Source organism: Miniopterus schreibersii, assembly GCF_964146895.1.
Source record: "Miniopterus schreibersii genome assembly, chromosome: 1".
In the NCBI taxonomy this organism is placed as follows: domain Eukaryota; kingdom Metazoa; phylum Chordata; class Mammalia; order Chiroptera; family Miniopteridae; genus Miniopterus; species Miniopterus schreibersii.
In genome coordinates this window covers 84,728,185-84,746,607 of record NC_138101.1, presented here as the reverse complement: position 1 = coordinate 84,746,607, position 18,423 = coordinate 84,728,185, and the positions used below count along the sequence as shown (strand labels likewise).

Below are 18,423 nucleotides of genomic sequence, written 5' to 3'. Positions count from 1 at the left end.
TTCTGTTCAGCTTCTCAGTCTCTAAACCTGGCTTATGAATTGTCAAATGTTTTGTTGGGAAGGTGATGTTGGGTTCAATTTATAATTTCCTTTCTCTGAAATGGTGGCTTTTCAAGTCCTTGCTCTTTGTTTTTTTGTCTGTTTTGTTTTTTTTATATATCTTTATTGATTTCAGAGAGAGGAAGGGAGAGAGAGAGAGAGAAACATCAATGATGCAAGAGTTGTAATTGATCGACTGCCTCCTGCATGCCCCTGACTAGGGATCGAACCCACAACCCGGGCATGTGCCCTCACTGAGAATTGAACCGCGATCTTCTGGATCCTAGGTTGATGCTCAAATGCTGACCCATGCCCAGCTGGGCTAGTCCTTGCTCTTTGATAGGCACCTGATGCCTTCAACAGATGCTTTTCCCATGTTATTAATCTTTCCTGCTTGGTCTCTGTAGTAGAAATAGTCGTATACAAGTTTGTCTGCCATAACCAGAAGTCCTATTCACTTTTAATAACAGCCTCCAAATTTGATAAATCTGGCATTTATTGAGCTCTTCATATATACCAGGTAGTTAAGTGCTTAAAATTTATGTCATATAATTCTCACAGAAACCAAGAGGTAGTTACTTTTATAATTTACAGAGCAGGGACCTGAAACACCCAGAGAGGTTAAGTAACTTTCCCAAAATTATGAAACAAAGATTCCTTTGAGGGAGTATAACCCCAGAGCACATAGGACTAACCAGTGTACCATATTCCCTCCCTAAAAACTTCCTTTTGAAGAAATGACTGAACTGCTTCATTGATATCATCAGCAGTCTTTCCTGGTTAGTTATTATTTCTTTATTGTTGAGAGTATTACAGATGTCCCTCCTTTTTTCTCTCCATTGTCACTTCCACCCTATTGTCTGTGTCCTCAGCAACTTGAGAGCATGGGGTGAGAATGGTTTGCCTTCCACAATATTTATCTTATTTATTTTATGAAATTTATAAGAGGAAAAAAAGTTGTACATAGGTAAAAAAAATAATAAAAGCATGCATTCTTTCTTAGGTAAATAGAGTTTGGAAAATTGAATTCCCATTATTCTGTTAATAACTATCTATGTCTCTGGAACCCAGATTCTTTATGTTATTTTAAGTTGTCATTGAATAGTGATGACTGCTTGATTACAAGAAATATAGACCTGAAAATTTTCATCCATTCATTTAACAAGGACACTGCCTATTCAATTTTCCCCCAAAAAACATTAGAAATATGAAATCAAATTTCTTACAGTCCTTGATGCTGTCTATCTTAGTATACCCTCATAATTTATAAGTTATATTTTCTCTGCCTTGTTTCATCTCCTATTATATTTTTAATTCATTGTTATTTTAGATACAAACTAGAGAAGAATATGGTTCATTTTCTATCTTTTCCAAATTTGGTATTTTTTTTCCCCACCCCATGGGAAGAACAGGGTGGTCATCGGTTTCAGACAATGCAATTTAAAAAATGTTATGTAATCTTTCTATGTGGTGACTGTGGGAAATCAGATAATATAGTCCCCACCTGCGAGCCTATTCTATGCATTTTCTTGGTTGAATAGCTTACTGTCTCCTTCAGCAGCAAATTTTAGAGGTTGGTTCCATGGAACTTTATTGTTTATTAGGTAAAATCACTTTTTAATTATTCTACCATTTAAGTATTTAAACCTAATGTTCCTTAGTGTAACATTTACTGTTTCTATGGAAGAATGCATAGTTAATAAATGAACATTGCCAATTGGTTGTAGTTTTAAATAGCATCCTTAATGCAGTTTTTGAAGACTACTTCTCTTATTTAAACTGTAACGACCCTTCATTCGTGGTAAACACCTTGAAAGTATAAAAAGGTGAACACTTGCTGAGCCTGTAAAATTTATGGAAAAATATAATTCAAAGGAGTAAGAGAAAGCCAAAAAGAACTGAACAGTGAAACAATTGCCATAAGATATGAAGTAGTTTACCTTCTGTCTGTTGCTGTAAGTCTGAGAACGTTTGCATATGTTAATATAATATATATGCATCCAAGAAACGTTATAGTTCTGCAAGTAGAAATATATATCTATTTATATTTACATATATATTTTATTTAAATTAAATCTATTTAGTAAATGTATAATACAAGATTGAGAAAACCCAGAAGACATAAAATGCTGATTATTAACTCTCGAGAAATAATTTTAAGGAACATGTAGACACAGATGATTTTATATCATAGCACATCCCTGTATTTTAAATACATAAAGTATAAAATTGTATCTATATGACTTTACTTAGGCTCTAATTCATTAAGATGTATTTTATTTTTTCGTTATTTCACACGTAAAGTTCCAAATGTTTTCATTTCTTTTTCCTTTCCATATTGTAAAAAAATGACAAATTTGGCCCTTTTATCTTTATAATATTTCAATAGCAAATGCTGTCGGGGGGGGAGGGAGCCAGGTAGAGGAATCAATAACCTAGAAAAAATAATTCCAGAGCTAGAATATTTGTTGTAATGCAGGCCCTGCCACTAGCTTGTTATATTGCCCTTGGGCAATGCACTTGCTCTCTCTGGGTGCACTGTCTCCTCCCTGCCTCCCTCTGTTTACCCTGAGGTGTCACTGAGAGGTCTGTCTCACAAGGTGCTCTTGCCCAGATCAGGCCACATGCAGTCTTCCTGTTCTGATGCTTCATGACCGAAGAGCTGCTTTATTCCTGAGGTAAAGACCTCTACATTTGTATCCCTCCAGGCCCACGGTGCAGAGATTCCTAATTCCCTTTCTTTTCTCTTAGTGTTTTCTTCCCAAGCCAAGTTTAGACAAGCTCCCTTATCGAGCTAACATTTCAGATAAAGTGCCTGCCACAGTTCTGACTCTCCAGCAGAGTTGCACTGGCCTCCTCAGGCGTGGCACCTGCCTCGCTGTCATCTGTATATGAAGCTCCAGCTCAAGTTTGTCACTTCTGTGGTGGGCAACCTTTAGGTCAGAGGTCACACTGGTGTGTTTATAAAATGGATATGTTGCCAACATTTAAATATTTGAAGGTTTCAAATAAATATATAGATTTGCATTTTTCCCTGAGAAATCAGAAGCCTTGAATCACTGGTTACTCAGGGTGTGCTCCCACCAGTTTCTCTCTCACCAACTTCTTCTTTCTTATGCCAGGCCAGCACTAGCTTCTGTAGAGATTAATTTTGAAATTCCTCTTTTAAGGTAGGGCTGTCTTTACTTATCAACTTTGTGCTATTACTTATCTCCTGTAGATTTTCTGTAGTGAGTGATTGTGGAGATGGGGCAGGAGGGATGTTAAGAATGAATCTCAGCATAGGGCTCTCCTTTGCTTTCATGCCATCAAGTGCATTACTCAATACCTGGCCCGTGAAAGAGTTCAGTGATCGTGAACTAAAAATGGATTAAAATAATTGTGTGAAATGTTAATGACATACAGTAAAGCAAATGGATTTTTATATTGTCAAATTTAATCAGAAGCCTTTCTAGTCAAATGTAGCTTTTAGACAACTAAGCGCTAACACTCTGGACTTTATGTGTTGTTTTGATAATAATAAAAGAGAGTGTGGCCCTAGCCGATTTGGCTTAGTGTTTGGAGCGTTGGCCCATAGACTGAAGGGTCTCAGGTTCGATTCCAGCCAGGGGCACATACCTCAGTTGCAGGCTCAATCCCTGGCGCTGGTCAGGGCACGTGCAGGAGGCAACCAATCGATGTGTCTCTCTCACATCGATGTTCCTCTCTCTCCCTCTCCCCCTGTCACTCTCTCTGAAAAGCAATAGAAAGAATATCCTCGGGCGAAGATTAACAAAAAAAATGAGAGAGAGTATGACTTTGTAAAGTTGGATACCCTACTGAGTAATGCAGAAGCCAGATCAGACATTTAAGGAAGGTAGGAGGTTAAGGGTTGAATCAGGTGAGAAAGGGTAAAACAGTAAGCTTTGGGTTAAAACATATATATATGAATGTATGTCTATGGCAGTTAGACACCATACTGCTGATCAGCGAGTGAAGAAAAAGAGTGGACAAAAGTGAGCTTAGAGTAATTCTTTTCTGGTAAGCATATGATTCGTACTTTGGCGCACATGCTATACAATCAAGCACTTGCTGAGATGCTGTTCTGCTCATTAGAGAGCTAGCTGGGTCCATAATGGAAACAAATGAATGTTTTGGCGAGGTCTGCAGGGCAGAACAGACAGGAAAATAAAACCCCATTACCTCTGGCTGAAGCAGCTCGCTGTTGCCTCCCTGTTTTAGAGACAGATGTGAAAGTTCTCATTTTAGGAATTGCATTGGGCCCTTGTTTCCTGGTGAATGATACCACAGTGTAGGAAAAGGAGAAGCTCTTGACTCTGAATCTTCCTCCAAAAGACTCCTAGTATCCCTCGTGCCTTAATGCTGTCTAGTTACTGCAACTCTTTTCTGCATCTATGTTTAATTTGTTTCACTATATCATTTACAGAAAAACTTATGCTTATTTAAATAATAAATGTGTCTATGTCTTATTAAGTGGGATAAAAATCAACATAACGTGAAAACAAAGTTTATAAATGCTTGTGTAAGCCAAAATGCAGGCATATTTTAACTGGCATTAATGCTTCTTTTCTATGTCTATCCTGTGGATGAATGTGGTTGTAAAACTCATGCTCAGAAATTTATGGTTCACTACAAATCATACAGAGGCCGAGTAAAAATTTAGCTTTGCCTTAATCATAAAAGGCAACTGTTATAGGTACATGAAAATAATGAAGCTACATTTATTTTTTTACAAAAGCTTATGTAGTTAAGAGTGTATAATTTCACATTGTTTCCTAACATCCCCAGGGACTAACTTAAGGGACATACGTTTTCCAGATAACTATAAATTTGTAGAAAGGATAAAAAATTGCTTCTCATAAGCAAAGCTTTTAGAGTTTTTGAACCTGGATGTCATTCTTGGCCACGGCTTCCCTGGCGGTGTACTTTAAATCCCTGTACACTCACAGTTCTCCAAAGAATAGGTGATTGTGACAATATGGCAGACCCCTTCTAGTGCGAATTTTGTTCAATATCAGAGAATTTATTTATACACACTCATGCAATTGCTCCGTTGATATTAATCAAAAGGCAGCTCAGTTTAAATGTGGTTTTAACAGTATTCCTGGTTCATCTTAGCGGCCTGTAATTATAGGCTGGCCTGCAAACCTGTGGACTGGTCTGACTGGCTCACAGTGCTGCTGACACAGCTCAGCTACTTGGCTGCAGGGAGTGAATGAGTGATCCTTTCTCAGCAAAACCCCATGCCTTTGATATTTGGAAGTAAAAAGATTACAGTCTAAGAAGGCAGAGTGGAAATGATATGACAATATCAGGTGGAGACAGGCAGACATGTTTCTGAAAGAAATCTATGAGAAAGCCTGGAGTTATTTATCTCTTCCTCATTAATCTTTTATGACATTAGACATTTAATTCAATTGATGAAAGCGGTTTTTGCAAAACCTGATGTGTAATTATTTTGTAAAAGGCCTGGGTGGCTTCTAGGAAAATATGGGGAATCGAAAGCTTCTTACTCATTTTAATATTTAATCAGGATAAAATACCACAGTTTTAGAAAGCCTAGGCTCTTATTCATGAACTCTATGAAATTTTAAAGAAAAGCTTTTGAAGGCAGGGATCTTGCCATAATGCTCTCTTCCCTTTCCAAGCCTCTCCTGCTAGTCTTCTCCGTCTCAGAGAGGTTCAGCACTCCTCGGAGCTGCACGGGTTCTTCCCCGCACACCCAGAGCCCCCATTCTCATGGCCTGCAGGGTGAATAAACCTAGTGCACACGTGGCCGCCCTGATGAAAAGCATGACTCCAGTTTTCCCACTAGTAAGACCAGAAGTCTTGGTGGCATTGTTGACTCTACCCTTTCTCTCACTGTCCTTATTAAATTTGTGGCATGTCCTCATAGCAGTACCTTCACAGTTCATCCAGAATTCATCTTCCTGTTCTATTTCACCTCCCACACTTACCACCCTAGTGCAGTCCAAGCAACCCATCTCTTTCCTGGACACCTGGGATGCTATCCTAACTCTTTTTCTATTTCCCTTTGGCCCTACACTCTTGATCTCACAGCAGCCAGTGGGATCTTTTTCACATGGAAAGGTGTGTCCATCCTCTGTTCAAATCCCTCTAAAATCTTCCCCATATGGCCTGGAATAAAACCTCAAGTCTTTGCCAAAGCTTGCAGGGAATGCATGCTCCCCATGACTTGCCACCACCACCTCCCACCTTCTTTGACACCTTTATTTGCTCCTGCTCCAATGATCACCTTTGAATTCCTTAAAGACAGCAAAAGCAATTCAGTCAAGGTCGCATAACACACCACCCCAAAATGTAGTGATTTAAAACAACTGCATCTCCTCTTCCTCACAAGATACCTATGGATCAACTCGGTGTTGCCACTAATCTGGTTGGACTCTGCTGATCTCAACAGGGCTCACGCACGTGTCAGGTGCATGGGCACAGGGCTGGCTGGTGGAGGGTGATCTCTGTTGGAACGAGAGTCAGTCACCACGTGTCTGTCGTAGACCTTCAGCAGACCGGCAGGGGACATTCTCGTGGCAGTGGCAGGGGACCGAGAAAGGAGGTGGAAATGTGCAAGCCCTTTTTCGAGGTTCCTTTTTGCTTTGCATTTGTCATTATCTTTCGCTGTACAGAGCCCTGAGTGAGAGTGGAAGGCGACAACCAAGAGAAAGGCAGACAGTGTGGCTACAGGAGGCCACTGATGGAGCCCAGTACTGCAGTCAGTCCACCGCAGATAAAAAGCACCAGAGGAGAGTGTTTGATTTCAAGATAAAATATAAAAAAGGCAGTGAAAGGAAGGAAAGAGGTGGAAAAACCAAGATCAAATGAAAGATGCTAGGTCAGGGAAAAGCTAAGGGAGAGTGATAGAAAAAGTAGAATGGGAGACTAAAGGGAAGGGAAAGCTGCTGTGCGAGGAGGTGTGCAGCAACCAACACGTGTGACCTGAAGAACAAACTCTGTGAATATTATGAATATAATATTTGTAATAACATAATAGGATTTTTCAATTGCCAGCAATAAAAACTCAAATTCTGCTTTGAGTTTGGGGGGGAAAAAGACTTGATTTGGGGTGGTGAACAGACAATACAGTATACAGATGATGCATTATAGAAATGTACACCTGAAACCTATGTAATTTTATTAACCAATGCTACCCCAATACATTCAATTAAAAATAAATAATAATAAAGAGAAAATGATTTGAAAAGAAAGAATGGAAGGAAGGAAGACAGGGAGGGAGAGAAGGGGGGGATGAGAGAGGAAATAATTATCACAGAATTATCTGGTAAAATACTTCACACCTGGCAGAGGAAACCTGCAGTCATAGATGTTGGGGAGTGAAAGCAAGTGACAAATGCCAGTAGCAAAGCTTTTATACTTACTTCTAGGCAGGCATCTATTAATAATACTACTGTTTAAAAAAGAATTATGACTTTGTCTTGTTAGGATATACAAAATATAACCTGAATTGGGATTTTTTTCCTATACTTTCTCTATCCTTTTGTCTTTTCATCTTTAACTCTAAGTCTGTCTTAAATATAATTACATTTACATTAGTACTCCTCCACATGGAATATAAAACTGAGTAACAGTATAATGCCCCTTAAGAAAAGGGATTTATATATTGATACTGAATATAACTTAGTAAATAACTAAATAAAGTAATCAGAGTTTCATTTAGTAAATGAACTCTTAGGAACAGAAATTGTGGTTTTGTTTTGTTTGTTTTATTTTTGTTGTTCGAATATCAGAATAATTTTTAATGCTGGTTAAGAACTGGACATACTGATGTAAAATTGGCATATAACATTGTTTGAGAGAGGACTGATTTAGTACAGAAAGGGAAAATGTCATCTTCCATATATGTGTTTCAAGATAATTTCAGAAACATTAACATTTCCTCTTAATTGGTCAATTTCAACAAAATAAACCTTTTACATTTTATGATGTCATGGGCAAAAAGAAGTAGAACAGCTCTTATTATATCTTCTCTCCAATTTATTTTTTCCCTTATTGCTATGCAGTTTTTTAAGGTTTATGCAACAGTATCTGATCTAATATTTTCTTTAATGAATTACTCACAGATGGCCCACAACCTATTTATCCTACTTAAAGATTTTTTGGTGCATTTATTTTTCTCTTTTTGTCTCTTGTCCCTTTATTTATTGAAGATGGTTTCATTCCCATTTTTATTTCTATAAAAATGATAATAAAGATAGTAACTCTTCTAAGTCTAGAAAAAAAAAAAGACTTCAATAGTTTTCTCATTCGTAACTTCTGTATTATGTTTTGTGTATTCTCAATGTGTCCTAATTTTTTAGACTGTAAATATTAGGAATGTCTGTCTTACTCAGATTTGAGTTCCAGTGAGGTTCAAATTTAGGAAGTGTGCCCTTGAGATGACCCATAGTAATTCATGTTCTTCATATGAGTTTCAACCAGAATGGTAAAGTTCCACATCCTTTAACAATATCCAAATATCACTATGTAGTAATCAACAATAATATTGTTAAATACGTATTTAGCATTGCATTTATTTGTCTTCTCTAGGTTTTATATCTATAAGGCCACTTGTAAACAAGGGTTTTTTTTAAAAAACTGTGAAAATAAATCTATAATTAAGTCCTTTAGGAAAACAGGGCAAGAAGAATTTCTATCCTTGAAAGCATAGCCAGCGCTAAAGGCATTTATGGTGCACCTATATGTGTGACAAGTTTGCATTGTCCAGCATCCATTAGATTCCCTGAGAATCTATTGTTTTCATCAAGTAGACCACTGTAGGACCCGAACTCTCTTGTCACTTTAACCCATCAATTAGCACTAAATGGATGTGATTTTAGATACCGTATGTCTTTCTTCCCTAATATTCATCATTCTCTCTCTAGTTCCTCATCTCCATCACCTGATTTTATCTATTAAACAAGATGAAATGAATATCTAACATATAGCAATCTGCCTTTTCTTTTTCAGATTCCTGTCTTGGTCACACAGATAAGTTCGACCAATCACCCAGTGAAAGTGGGGCTGTCTGACGCCTTTGTCGTTGTCCACAGGATTCAACAAATTCCCAGTATGTAGAAGAAGGGTAATTGCAAAGTCTGAGGCTGCTGTGGGGGTAAATGTAAAGGAAATGATCTGGGCAGATGTTAACTCTTTGAACAACAGAATCACTTAGATAAGTGCTGCTTGTTAGTTATATTGTTTGTTTTATAACTTTTACTGAGGTTTTCTCTCTCTGTTACTCTTGAACTAATCATTTAGGTAAAGTAAAATTAAATAGCCAAGGCAAGTGTGTGTATTTTGGATTCTTTGGGATGGTTAGTTTGGTTGTGCAGGCATATTTCTTTTATTAATAAGAAGAGCATAAAAGAGAGACAGATTATTTGACTAATAGATGTAGGACTTTTTTGTTTGTTTAGTTTAAATACTTTTATCAGCAAACAAGAAGCTCTGTGCCAATTTATGTTTAACATGTTTATATAAAACAGCTTGAGAGTCTAAAGGAAGGTGAAAGAAAAAGTATAAATTTAGGTAAATAAAATTGTTGATGGAATTATACCTACTAGAGATGATACGTATTTTCTCTTTTAAATTGGTTTTGCCTATCTAGTCTACTTTGCATTTAGTAGAATAAAAACATATGTGCTATTTTGGGCAGCTGTTCATCATATTAGAAATTCAAAATGTAAGTGCTGTTTGTAGGAGCCTGATCACGTAACTAGCTATGGCTTGAAAGCTCGTTTTTTAAACATCCTCTGTTTCAAGACTAGTCCTCAGGGATGCTTGGGTATGTTCATACTGAAAGTAGTTGTCTGTTCACTCATGTCCTAGACGTGCTTATATAAAACAAGAGGTGATAATACAATTCATCTCAAGATTAGGTCATTTTTTCCCCTTTTGTTCAAAGTTCCTTCCCTTCTTTTATTTTATAATAGCTATAGACTATCACATGCATCTATGCTGTTTGGTCTTGACTTGAGCTAAGTCTCTTTAATTATGCTGTATCTCTCATGTACAAAGTAAGTGGAGTGGAATTCGATTTTCCACAGCAGTGGATTGGCTGGAAACATGGGGTTTATTTGACGACTGCGGTTAGAATGCCATTCCTGTGTGGCAGCTCTGCGTGGGGAGGAGCATGTGGCGAGGCAGTTTCTCACGTGGGTGCAGAGCTCGTAGGAGGTGGTTGTTCAAAGGAACTGTCAAGTCAAGGCAGATTTTCCAGAAACAACATTGTACTGCGAACAAAGCAAGCATGTACTAGTACATGTAGGCAACAGGCAGGCATTGGAACAGTTCTCTTAACTAAGAAGCTAGCCCTGGAAAGCCAGCCCTGACTCCTCTTGGAGGAGAAATGCTCTCACATTCCTTCTTCCAGAGGGGTTAAGTCACGCACAGCCTGGCAGTTATTACACAAGGAAAAGGAAATGCTCGTTTTAGTTTATTTGTGGTTTCTTTTCACCCCGGAAAGAATTTTTTATTTGCAGCTTCCTCAGAAGGCATCTTAGTCCACACGAATGTTCTGATCTATTATTGTTTAGAGAAAAAGACCTTCCAAAGTACAAAAGAATTTTTTTACAATTTTAATACCTTAAATATTCAAATTTGTGTGAAACTTAGATATGATAAAATTTTACTTAAATAAATTATTAAATTGTCCCCAAATTCCTTGTTATATTGTAATAGGGTAACCATTATGTTTTGGGGGAATATATCCTTTCCAAATACAAATGTTATTAAATAAATTGGCAAAATTCATGAATTTCGAGAACAGATTATGTCTAAAGTTTGGGACTCAGCATTTATCGGAAAAACTCACTCAAGCTTTGAGTTCAGAGAAAAGCTTCTCTCGCAAGCTGATCTTGGAGCAACATTCACATTTTGTTGACTTCACTGAGAAAATTAGCCAGAAAAAGAATGAAAGTTCTGAGTTTCTAATCCACTTATACCTGCAGCTAGATGGGACCGTATTTCAGTAAAAATACTGGAATAGATGTGCTCTACTTAAAAATCTTTTGAGAAACATAAAAAACTTAAATCTCCTTTGAAATCTGTTCCCACATTTATAAAGTGTAACAGTGTCTGTTACACGAGCTTCTGTATAAGGGGAGAGATACAGTTGCATTGTAGTCTCAGATTAAAAAAAAATAAATAGCGTACTTATCTCCACCAGAGATTAGGCTAACCCAAGATTAGCATAATACAAGTTATGCAAGTATTATTTTTCCTGAGAAAATAATTCCTAGAGATCTGTTTATTCAGAGTTTAGATAAATATTTAAGTCCTTTTCAAAATTCTGTTCCCTTACTTAGCAGCCTCGTTATTGGGAGTCATCCTCAAAGGGAATTGAAATTGTTCATCTCTATTACCCCTTTTTCTTCTCGGAGTGAATTTAGGGAAAAACTGGTCATTATCCTAAGTAATAGGCAGTTTCATTTCTTCTGTGTTCCATGGTGCATTACATAGGACCTGGTTCTCATAAGATCCATTTTCTGTTCTTTTACTCATTTTGGTCACATGGGGTATAGAGCATAGATCCTTGGCTTAATCTAGCCATGGCAACATGGGAACGCGAGCTACAACCTTGAGACAATTTTTTCCCAGTGGGACCACAGTTGCTATACCATTTTAATCAGATTTGGTGAAGGTTTGGTAAAGCATTCAAAAATCTATAAGGCAATAATTTATTTATTATGAAGATTTTCCCCCATACCTTTGTCATAACATCAAGCTTCCAAATGATAAATGATTTCAGTGTAACTTCCAAGCATAATTTATTAAGGTAGCCTTTATCTTTCCAAAGAGGTCAGGTGATCTGATAGTTTAAAATATCAAAGGGAATTCAGGCATTGTTAGTAAATTAGTAAGGAGTTCTGAGGTTACAAGGGAAATTCCTTTGCTCCTTCAAAAAAAAATGAAAAATGTCTATGGTGAAATTAACCCTTATATTTAAAAAATAAAATAAAAGATAAAATTTAATTAAAAGTCCAGAAAACATAGGAACATTGTCAGTGTGGATACTGGTCATGAGACCTTAAGCATTTCATTTAATTTCTATAACATTCTTTAGATACAAAATGAAATGTGTAAACAGCATGCAGTACCTGGCACAAAGTAAGCACTATATTTGTACTTATACCTATTGACATTCATCATAATCAACATTATTACTCTAAAAAGACAGTGATGCTAAGATGACCACACCCAGGCCAAGGGCTCCTTGAGTGGGTCCACAGGGGATTTCCACTAAAAAGCACCTGAACTCCCTCTCAATGAAACTCATTCTTTCTATGACACCTTTTGTTTTTTTGCCTTGTTGTCTGTCTGTGTGTACACATCTCTGCATTACCTTCTGTTTTTCATAAACTGTTCTGTAGAACTTTAGAGAGAAAGAACCACAGAGATCAGCTGATTGGTTATCCACAGGTACAGATATGAAAAACAGGTCTATGTGCAATGACATTGGTTATTCCTCACAAATATGTGAGTGTAAAAACATACTTGTGATTTTAAGCATAGTGCATGTTAAATTCAGAGGAATTTGTAAAATAAAACACAAAGAAGAAATTTTAAATTGCTTATAAATCTGCTACTGCAAAAGATAACCATCAATGTTCCTGCATATCTGCACCCATCTTCTGTTTATAGTACACACACACATTAAGAAAACTGGCACTGTGCTATAAATGTTTTTGCTAACTGTGATTCTCGTTATTCATACAACCCTTTTTTTTTTTCTGCACTGCTAACTCCCTGTCTAAAATATGGTCATTAATAGCTGCAACAAATTCCTTTCTTTCATAATTTATGTAATCTGTCTCAGCACTGGTTTCCCATGTAGGTTGTTTTTTGTATTAATTACCAGTAAAACAGTGCTGGACATCCATGTTTTTAAATTTTTACACATATATGTTTCTTAAAAATGAATACGTAACTCCACCAAAAATCCATTAGAAACAATAAACAAATACACTAAGATTGCAGGATACAAAATCAATGTACAAAAATCCACTGCTTTCCTATATACTAACAAAACTCAACCAAATAATTCATTTTGCAATTGCAACCAAAAGAATAAAATACTTAGGAATAAACTTAACAAAAGGTGTGAAAGATCTATTTACAGAAAATTACAAAGCATTATTAAAAGAGATTGAAAAATACATAACAAAATGGAAAGATACTTCACATTCTTCATGTATTGGAAGAATCAACATAGTTAAAATGGCCATATTACCCAAAGCAATATACAGATTTAATGCAATGTCATCAAAATCCCAATGTCATTTTTTAAAGAAACAGAACAAAAAAATCATCACATTTAAATGGAACCACAAAAAACCCCTAATAGCCAAAGCACTCCTAAGAAAAAAGAGTGAAGCCAGAGGTACCACACTATCTGACTTCAAATTATACTACAGAGCTATGATAAAACAGCATGCATTGGCAGAAAAACAAACACAAAGATCAATGGAAAAGAACTGAGAGCCCAGAAACAAAACCACATGTATGTAGGCAAATAATTTTTGACAAAGGAGCCAGAAACACAATGGAGAAAAAATAATCTCTTCAACAAATGGTGCTGAGATCCTTGAAAAGCCACATGTAAAAGAATGAAACTAGATTACATTTTGTCCTCATGTACAAAAAATTAATTCAAAATGGATCAAAGACCTAAATATAAGATCTGAAACGATAAATTACATAGAAGAAAATAGTACTAAGCTTATAGACCTTGGTTGTAGAGAACATTTTATGAATTTGACCCCAAAGGCAAGGGAAGTAAAAGCAAAAATAAATGAATGGGATGATATCAAGCTAAAGGACTTCTGCACAGCAAAAGAAACTGACAAGAAAACAAAAAGACAACCAACCTGATATTTTCAAGCAACAGCTCCCCCAAGGGGTTAATATCCAATTATATAAAGAACTCATAAAGCTCAACACCAAACAACAAACAATCCTATTAAAAAATGGTCAGAGGACCTGAACAGACACATCTCCCAAGAAGACATACGAACAGCCAACAGATACATGAAAAGATGGTCAACTTGACTAGCTATTAGGGAAATGCACATCAAACTACAATGATACCAACTCACAATATTAGAATGGCTGTTATCAACAGGACAATTAGTAACAAGTGTTGGAGAGAAAAGGGAACCCTCATTCACTGCTGGAGGGAATGTAAACCCATACAGCCACTATTGAAAACAGTATGGTGGTTTCTCAAAAATTTAAGAATAGAGTTACTGCATGACCCAGCAATCCCTCTTCTGGGTAAATACCTGAAATACTCAAAGAAAATATATTCTCAAAGATATATGCCCCCCTATGTTCATTATGAACAGTAGCCAAGACATGGAGACCAAAGTTTCCTTCGATAGAGGACTGGATAAAGATAATGTGGTACATACATACTATGGAATATACTCAGCCATAAGAAAAGACAAAATACTGCCATTTTCAACAATATGGATGGACGTTGAGAATATTGTGCTAAGTTAAATAAGTTAGAAAAAGTTAAGAACCATATGATTTCACTTATGTGTAGGATATAAAACTGAAACTCACGGGCCCAGACAACAGTGTGGTGGTTACCAGGGCGAAGGGGATGGCTGGTGGGGAGAGGGGTGGAGGGGGCCTAATACATGGAGACGAAAGATGGTTTGACTTTGGGTGTTGGGCACCCAGTGCAATAAACAAATATGTATCATAGAAATGTACACTTGAAGCTTATATGATCTTATTAACCAATGTCACCGAAATTTAATTTTAAAAAGAGTATATAGCGATTGAATGTCAGTGGTTTTTTATGTACTTTGACAAATTGCTTTCTATAAATATTGTATTAATTTACTCCCTGACCAGGATTATATTAGAGCCCATTTCCTTAAATGCTATATCAGACACGGTTATAATTTTTAAACTTTGCAAATTTGCTAAGCAGAACATGATATTTCATTGTTTCTCTACTATTCCTTTGATTACTGGAAAGTTTTAACATTGTCATATATTCATAGAGCATGTGCATCTTCCATAATTTTTATTAAACAGCACTATTAACTACTTTCTCAGCCTTTGCTCATGTTCCTTCAATTCCTTTTACACAGCGTGCAGTGTGCAGAGGTCTTCCTGGATAAATGTGCAGTTCTCGCTAGTACCGTTCATACCTGTTTGTTTCTCTGTCTTCCGATGTAACCTTTTGAATTTCAATCTTAATCTCTTAGGAACTGACCTTCCCCATCATCAGGCCTCACTTTTTCTTCACCCTCTGAACTTAATGAGCATCAGATTTTTCGCAAGAAACTGAGAAAATCCACTCATACCTTTGTGGTTCTTTGAGTTGGAAACCTAAGGTTATGTCATTTTAGTAATGTGAAAGTTACTTTAGTACACAGATGCACAATCCTTGTACTACACCAATCCGGAAAGCAGCTAACCTAATTTGAAATGGTTCTACTACAATCCCTCACTACTCCATTTTATTCCTCTCACCAGCAGTACATTATCTGGATCTTTCTTAAACATCAATCCCTTTCTCATCAGCATCTGCTATTTTATTCATTTTATTTATCTTTATTGTTGAAAAATTACACATATCCCCCTTTCCCCCCCACTACCCCCTTAATACCCCCCACACCCAGGCCTTCTCCACACTGTAGTCTGTGTCTATGAGTTATGCACTTATGCATATAAGTTTTTTAGTTAATCTCTCCCAACCAACCCACCCACCCCCGCTTTCCCTCCATCAGTCTGTTCTATGCCTCTATGTCTCCAGATCTGTTTTACTCATCAATTTATTTTATTCATTAGATTCTACACAGGAGTGAAATCATGTGGTACTTGTTTTTCTTTGAATGGCTTATTTCTCTTAGGATAATGCTCTGCACGTCCCTCTATGCTGCCCCAAAGGGTACGAGATCCTTCTTCTTTACAGCTGCATAGTATTCCATGGTGTAAGTGCCCCACAGCTTTTCTATCCACTCATTTTGGGCCGTTTCCAGATCTTAGCTATTGTAAATTGTGCTGCTATGAATATAGGAGTGCATATATTCTTTATGATTGCTGTTTTGGGTTTCGTAGGATATAGTCCTAGAAGTGGGATCACTGGGTCAAATGACAGTTTCATATTTAATTATCTGAGGAAATCCCATAGTTTTCCATAGTGGCTGCACCAGTCTGCATTCCCACCAGCAGTGTACTAGGGAGCCCTTTTCTCCACACCCTCGTCAGCACTTGTTGTTTGTTGATTTGTTGATGGAGCCATTCTGACAGGTGTGAAGTGATACATCATTGCCCTTTTAATTTGTATCTCTCAGATAATTAGTGACTGAGCATTTTTTCCTGTCTCTTAGCCATCTGTATGTCCACTTTGGAGAAGTGTCTATTGAGGTCCTTTGCCCATTTTTTAACTGGATTGTTTGCCTTCCGTTGTGAAGTCATATGAGTTCCTTGTATATTTTGGATATTAACCCCTTATCAGATGTTTCATTTGCAAATATGTTCTCCCGTACAGTGGATTTACTTTTCATTTTCCTGATGTTTATTTTGCTGTGCAGAAGTTTTTTATTTTGATGTAGTCTTATTTTTTTATTTTCCCTTTTGTTTCCCTTGCCCCAGGAGATTATCAGCAAACATATTGCTATGAGAAATGTCTGAGATTTTGCTGCCTATGGTTTCTTCTAGGATTTATATGGTTTCACAACTTACATTTAAGTCTTTCATCCATTTTGAATTTATTCTTGTGTATGGTATAAATGGGTGGTCTACTTTCATTTTTTTGCATGTACCTGTCTAGTTTTCCCATCACCACTTATTGAGACTGTCTTTACTCCATTGTATGCTCTTGCCTCCTTTGTCAAATATTAACTGAGCATCATGGCTTGGGTTGATTTCTGGGTTCTCTGTTCTGTTCCACTGATCTATATGTCTGTTCTTGTGCCGATACCAGCCTGTTTTGATTACAGTGGCTTCATAGTATTTTGATCCACCAACTTAGTTCTTCTTTCTCAAGACTGCTGCAACACTACTGGGTCTTTTTTGGTTCCACGTAAGTTCTGGGAGTATTTGTTCTAGATCTATGAAATATGCCCTTGGTATTTTAATAGGGATTGTATTGAATTTATAGATTGCTTTGGGTAGTATGGACATTTTAATGATGTGGATTCTTCCAATGCATGAACATGATATATTCTTCGACCTGTTTATATCTTGCTCTATCTCTTTTCAACACCCTGTAGTTTTCCAAATATAAGCCTTTTACTTTCTTGGCTAAGCTTATTCCTAAGTACCTTAATTTTTGTGTTGCAGTGGTAATATGGGATTGTTTCTTTAGTTTCTTTTTCTGAGAATTCATTATTGGTGTGTAAATATGCCATTGATGTCTGGGTGTTAATTTTGTATTTTGCTACATTGCTGAATGGTGGAGTCCATTCTGCTACATTTTGGTGGAGTCTTTTTGTGCAATATCATGTCATCTGTGAATAATGGCAGTTTTACTTCCTCCTTTCCAATTTGTATGCCTTTTATGCTTTCTTCTTATCTGATCGCTGTGGCTAGGACTTCCAGTACTATGTTGAATAAGAGTGGTGAAAGTGAACATCCCTGTCTTGTTCCTGTTCTTAGGGGAAATTATTTTAGCTTCTGCCTATTGAGTATGATGTTGGCTGTAGTTTGTCATATATGGCCTTTATTATGATGAGGTATGATCCCTCTATTCCCACATTGATGAGAATTTTTATCAAAACTGAGTGTTAGATTTTTTTGAATGATTTTTCTGGGTCTGTTGATATGATTATGTGATTTTTGCCTTCCAATTTGTTTATGTGATGTATCACACTTACTGATTTGAGAATATTGTACCAGCCTTGCATCCCTGGGATAAAGGGTTTAGACCCCAGAGTTCTCAGTGAGAAGCCCCCACAGCTGAGATATCCCTGTGGAACTTCAGTTGCTGCCTGGGAGATCCCCACCAACCCTCTCGCACCTCCACCCTTCCCACCAGTCTCTCTCCACCTTACATCTTTGCTTATAAGGGTTCTGTTCTGCTAGTCTTCAGTTGATTATTCAGGATGGCTTTACTATATTTTAGTTGTAATTCCAGTTTGGTCCTGGGAGAATGTCAGTGTACATTCCATTTAATCCACTGCCATCTTCGAATTGATGGGGTCTATTTTAAATTTTTTGACACTCTTCATGATACTATGTGCTTTTTCTTTGTTGGTTATTATTTTTCCCAGCTCAATAAGAAACATTAGCATTTTTTAAACTGACACTGACAACTAATTTGCAAAGCAAATATACTTTTTAAATATTTAGAGGCTCAGTGAACTCTTTGAGTAACACTATATACAGTTTGCCATGCATGGGCTC

General features: G+C 36.8%; 1 protein-coding gene across 1 annotated transcript in view; it reads left to right on the top strand.

The window, feature by feature from the left end:
• Positions 1 to 18,423, top strand: part of PLXDC2 (plexin domain containing 2) — a 396,924-nt gene that overhangs the window by 277,509 nt on the left and 100,992 nt on the right. Inside the window, exon 7 of the mRNA XM_081132248.1 lies at positions 9,022 to 9,121. Within this exon, the coding sequence (XP_080988374.1) occupies positions 9,022 to 9,121 (100 nt within the window). The remainder of the gene's footprint in view (positions 1 to 9,021; positions 9,122 to 18,423) is intronic.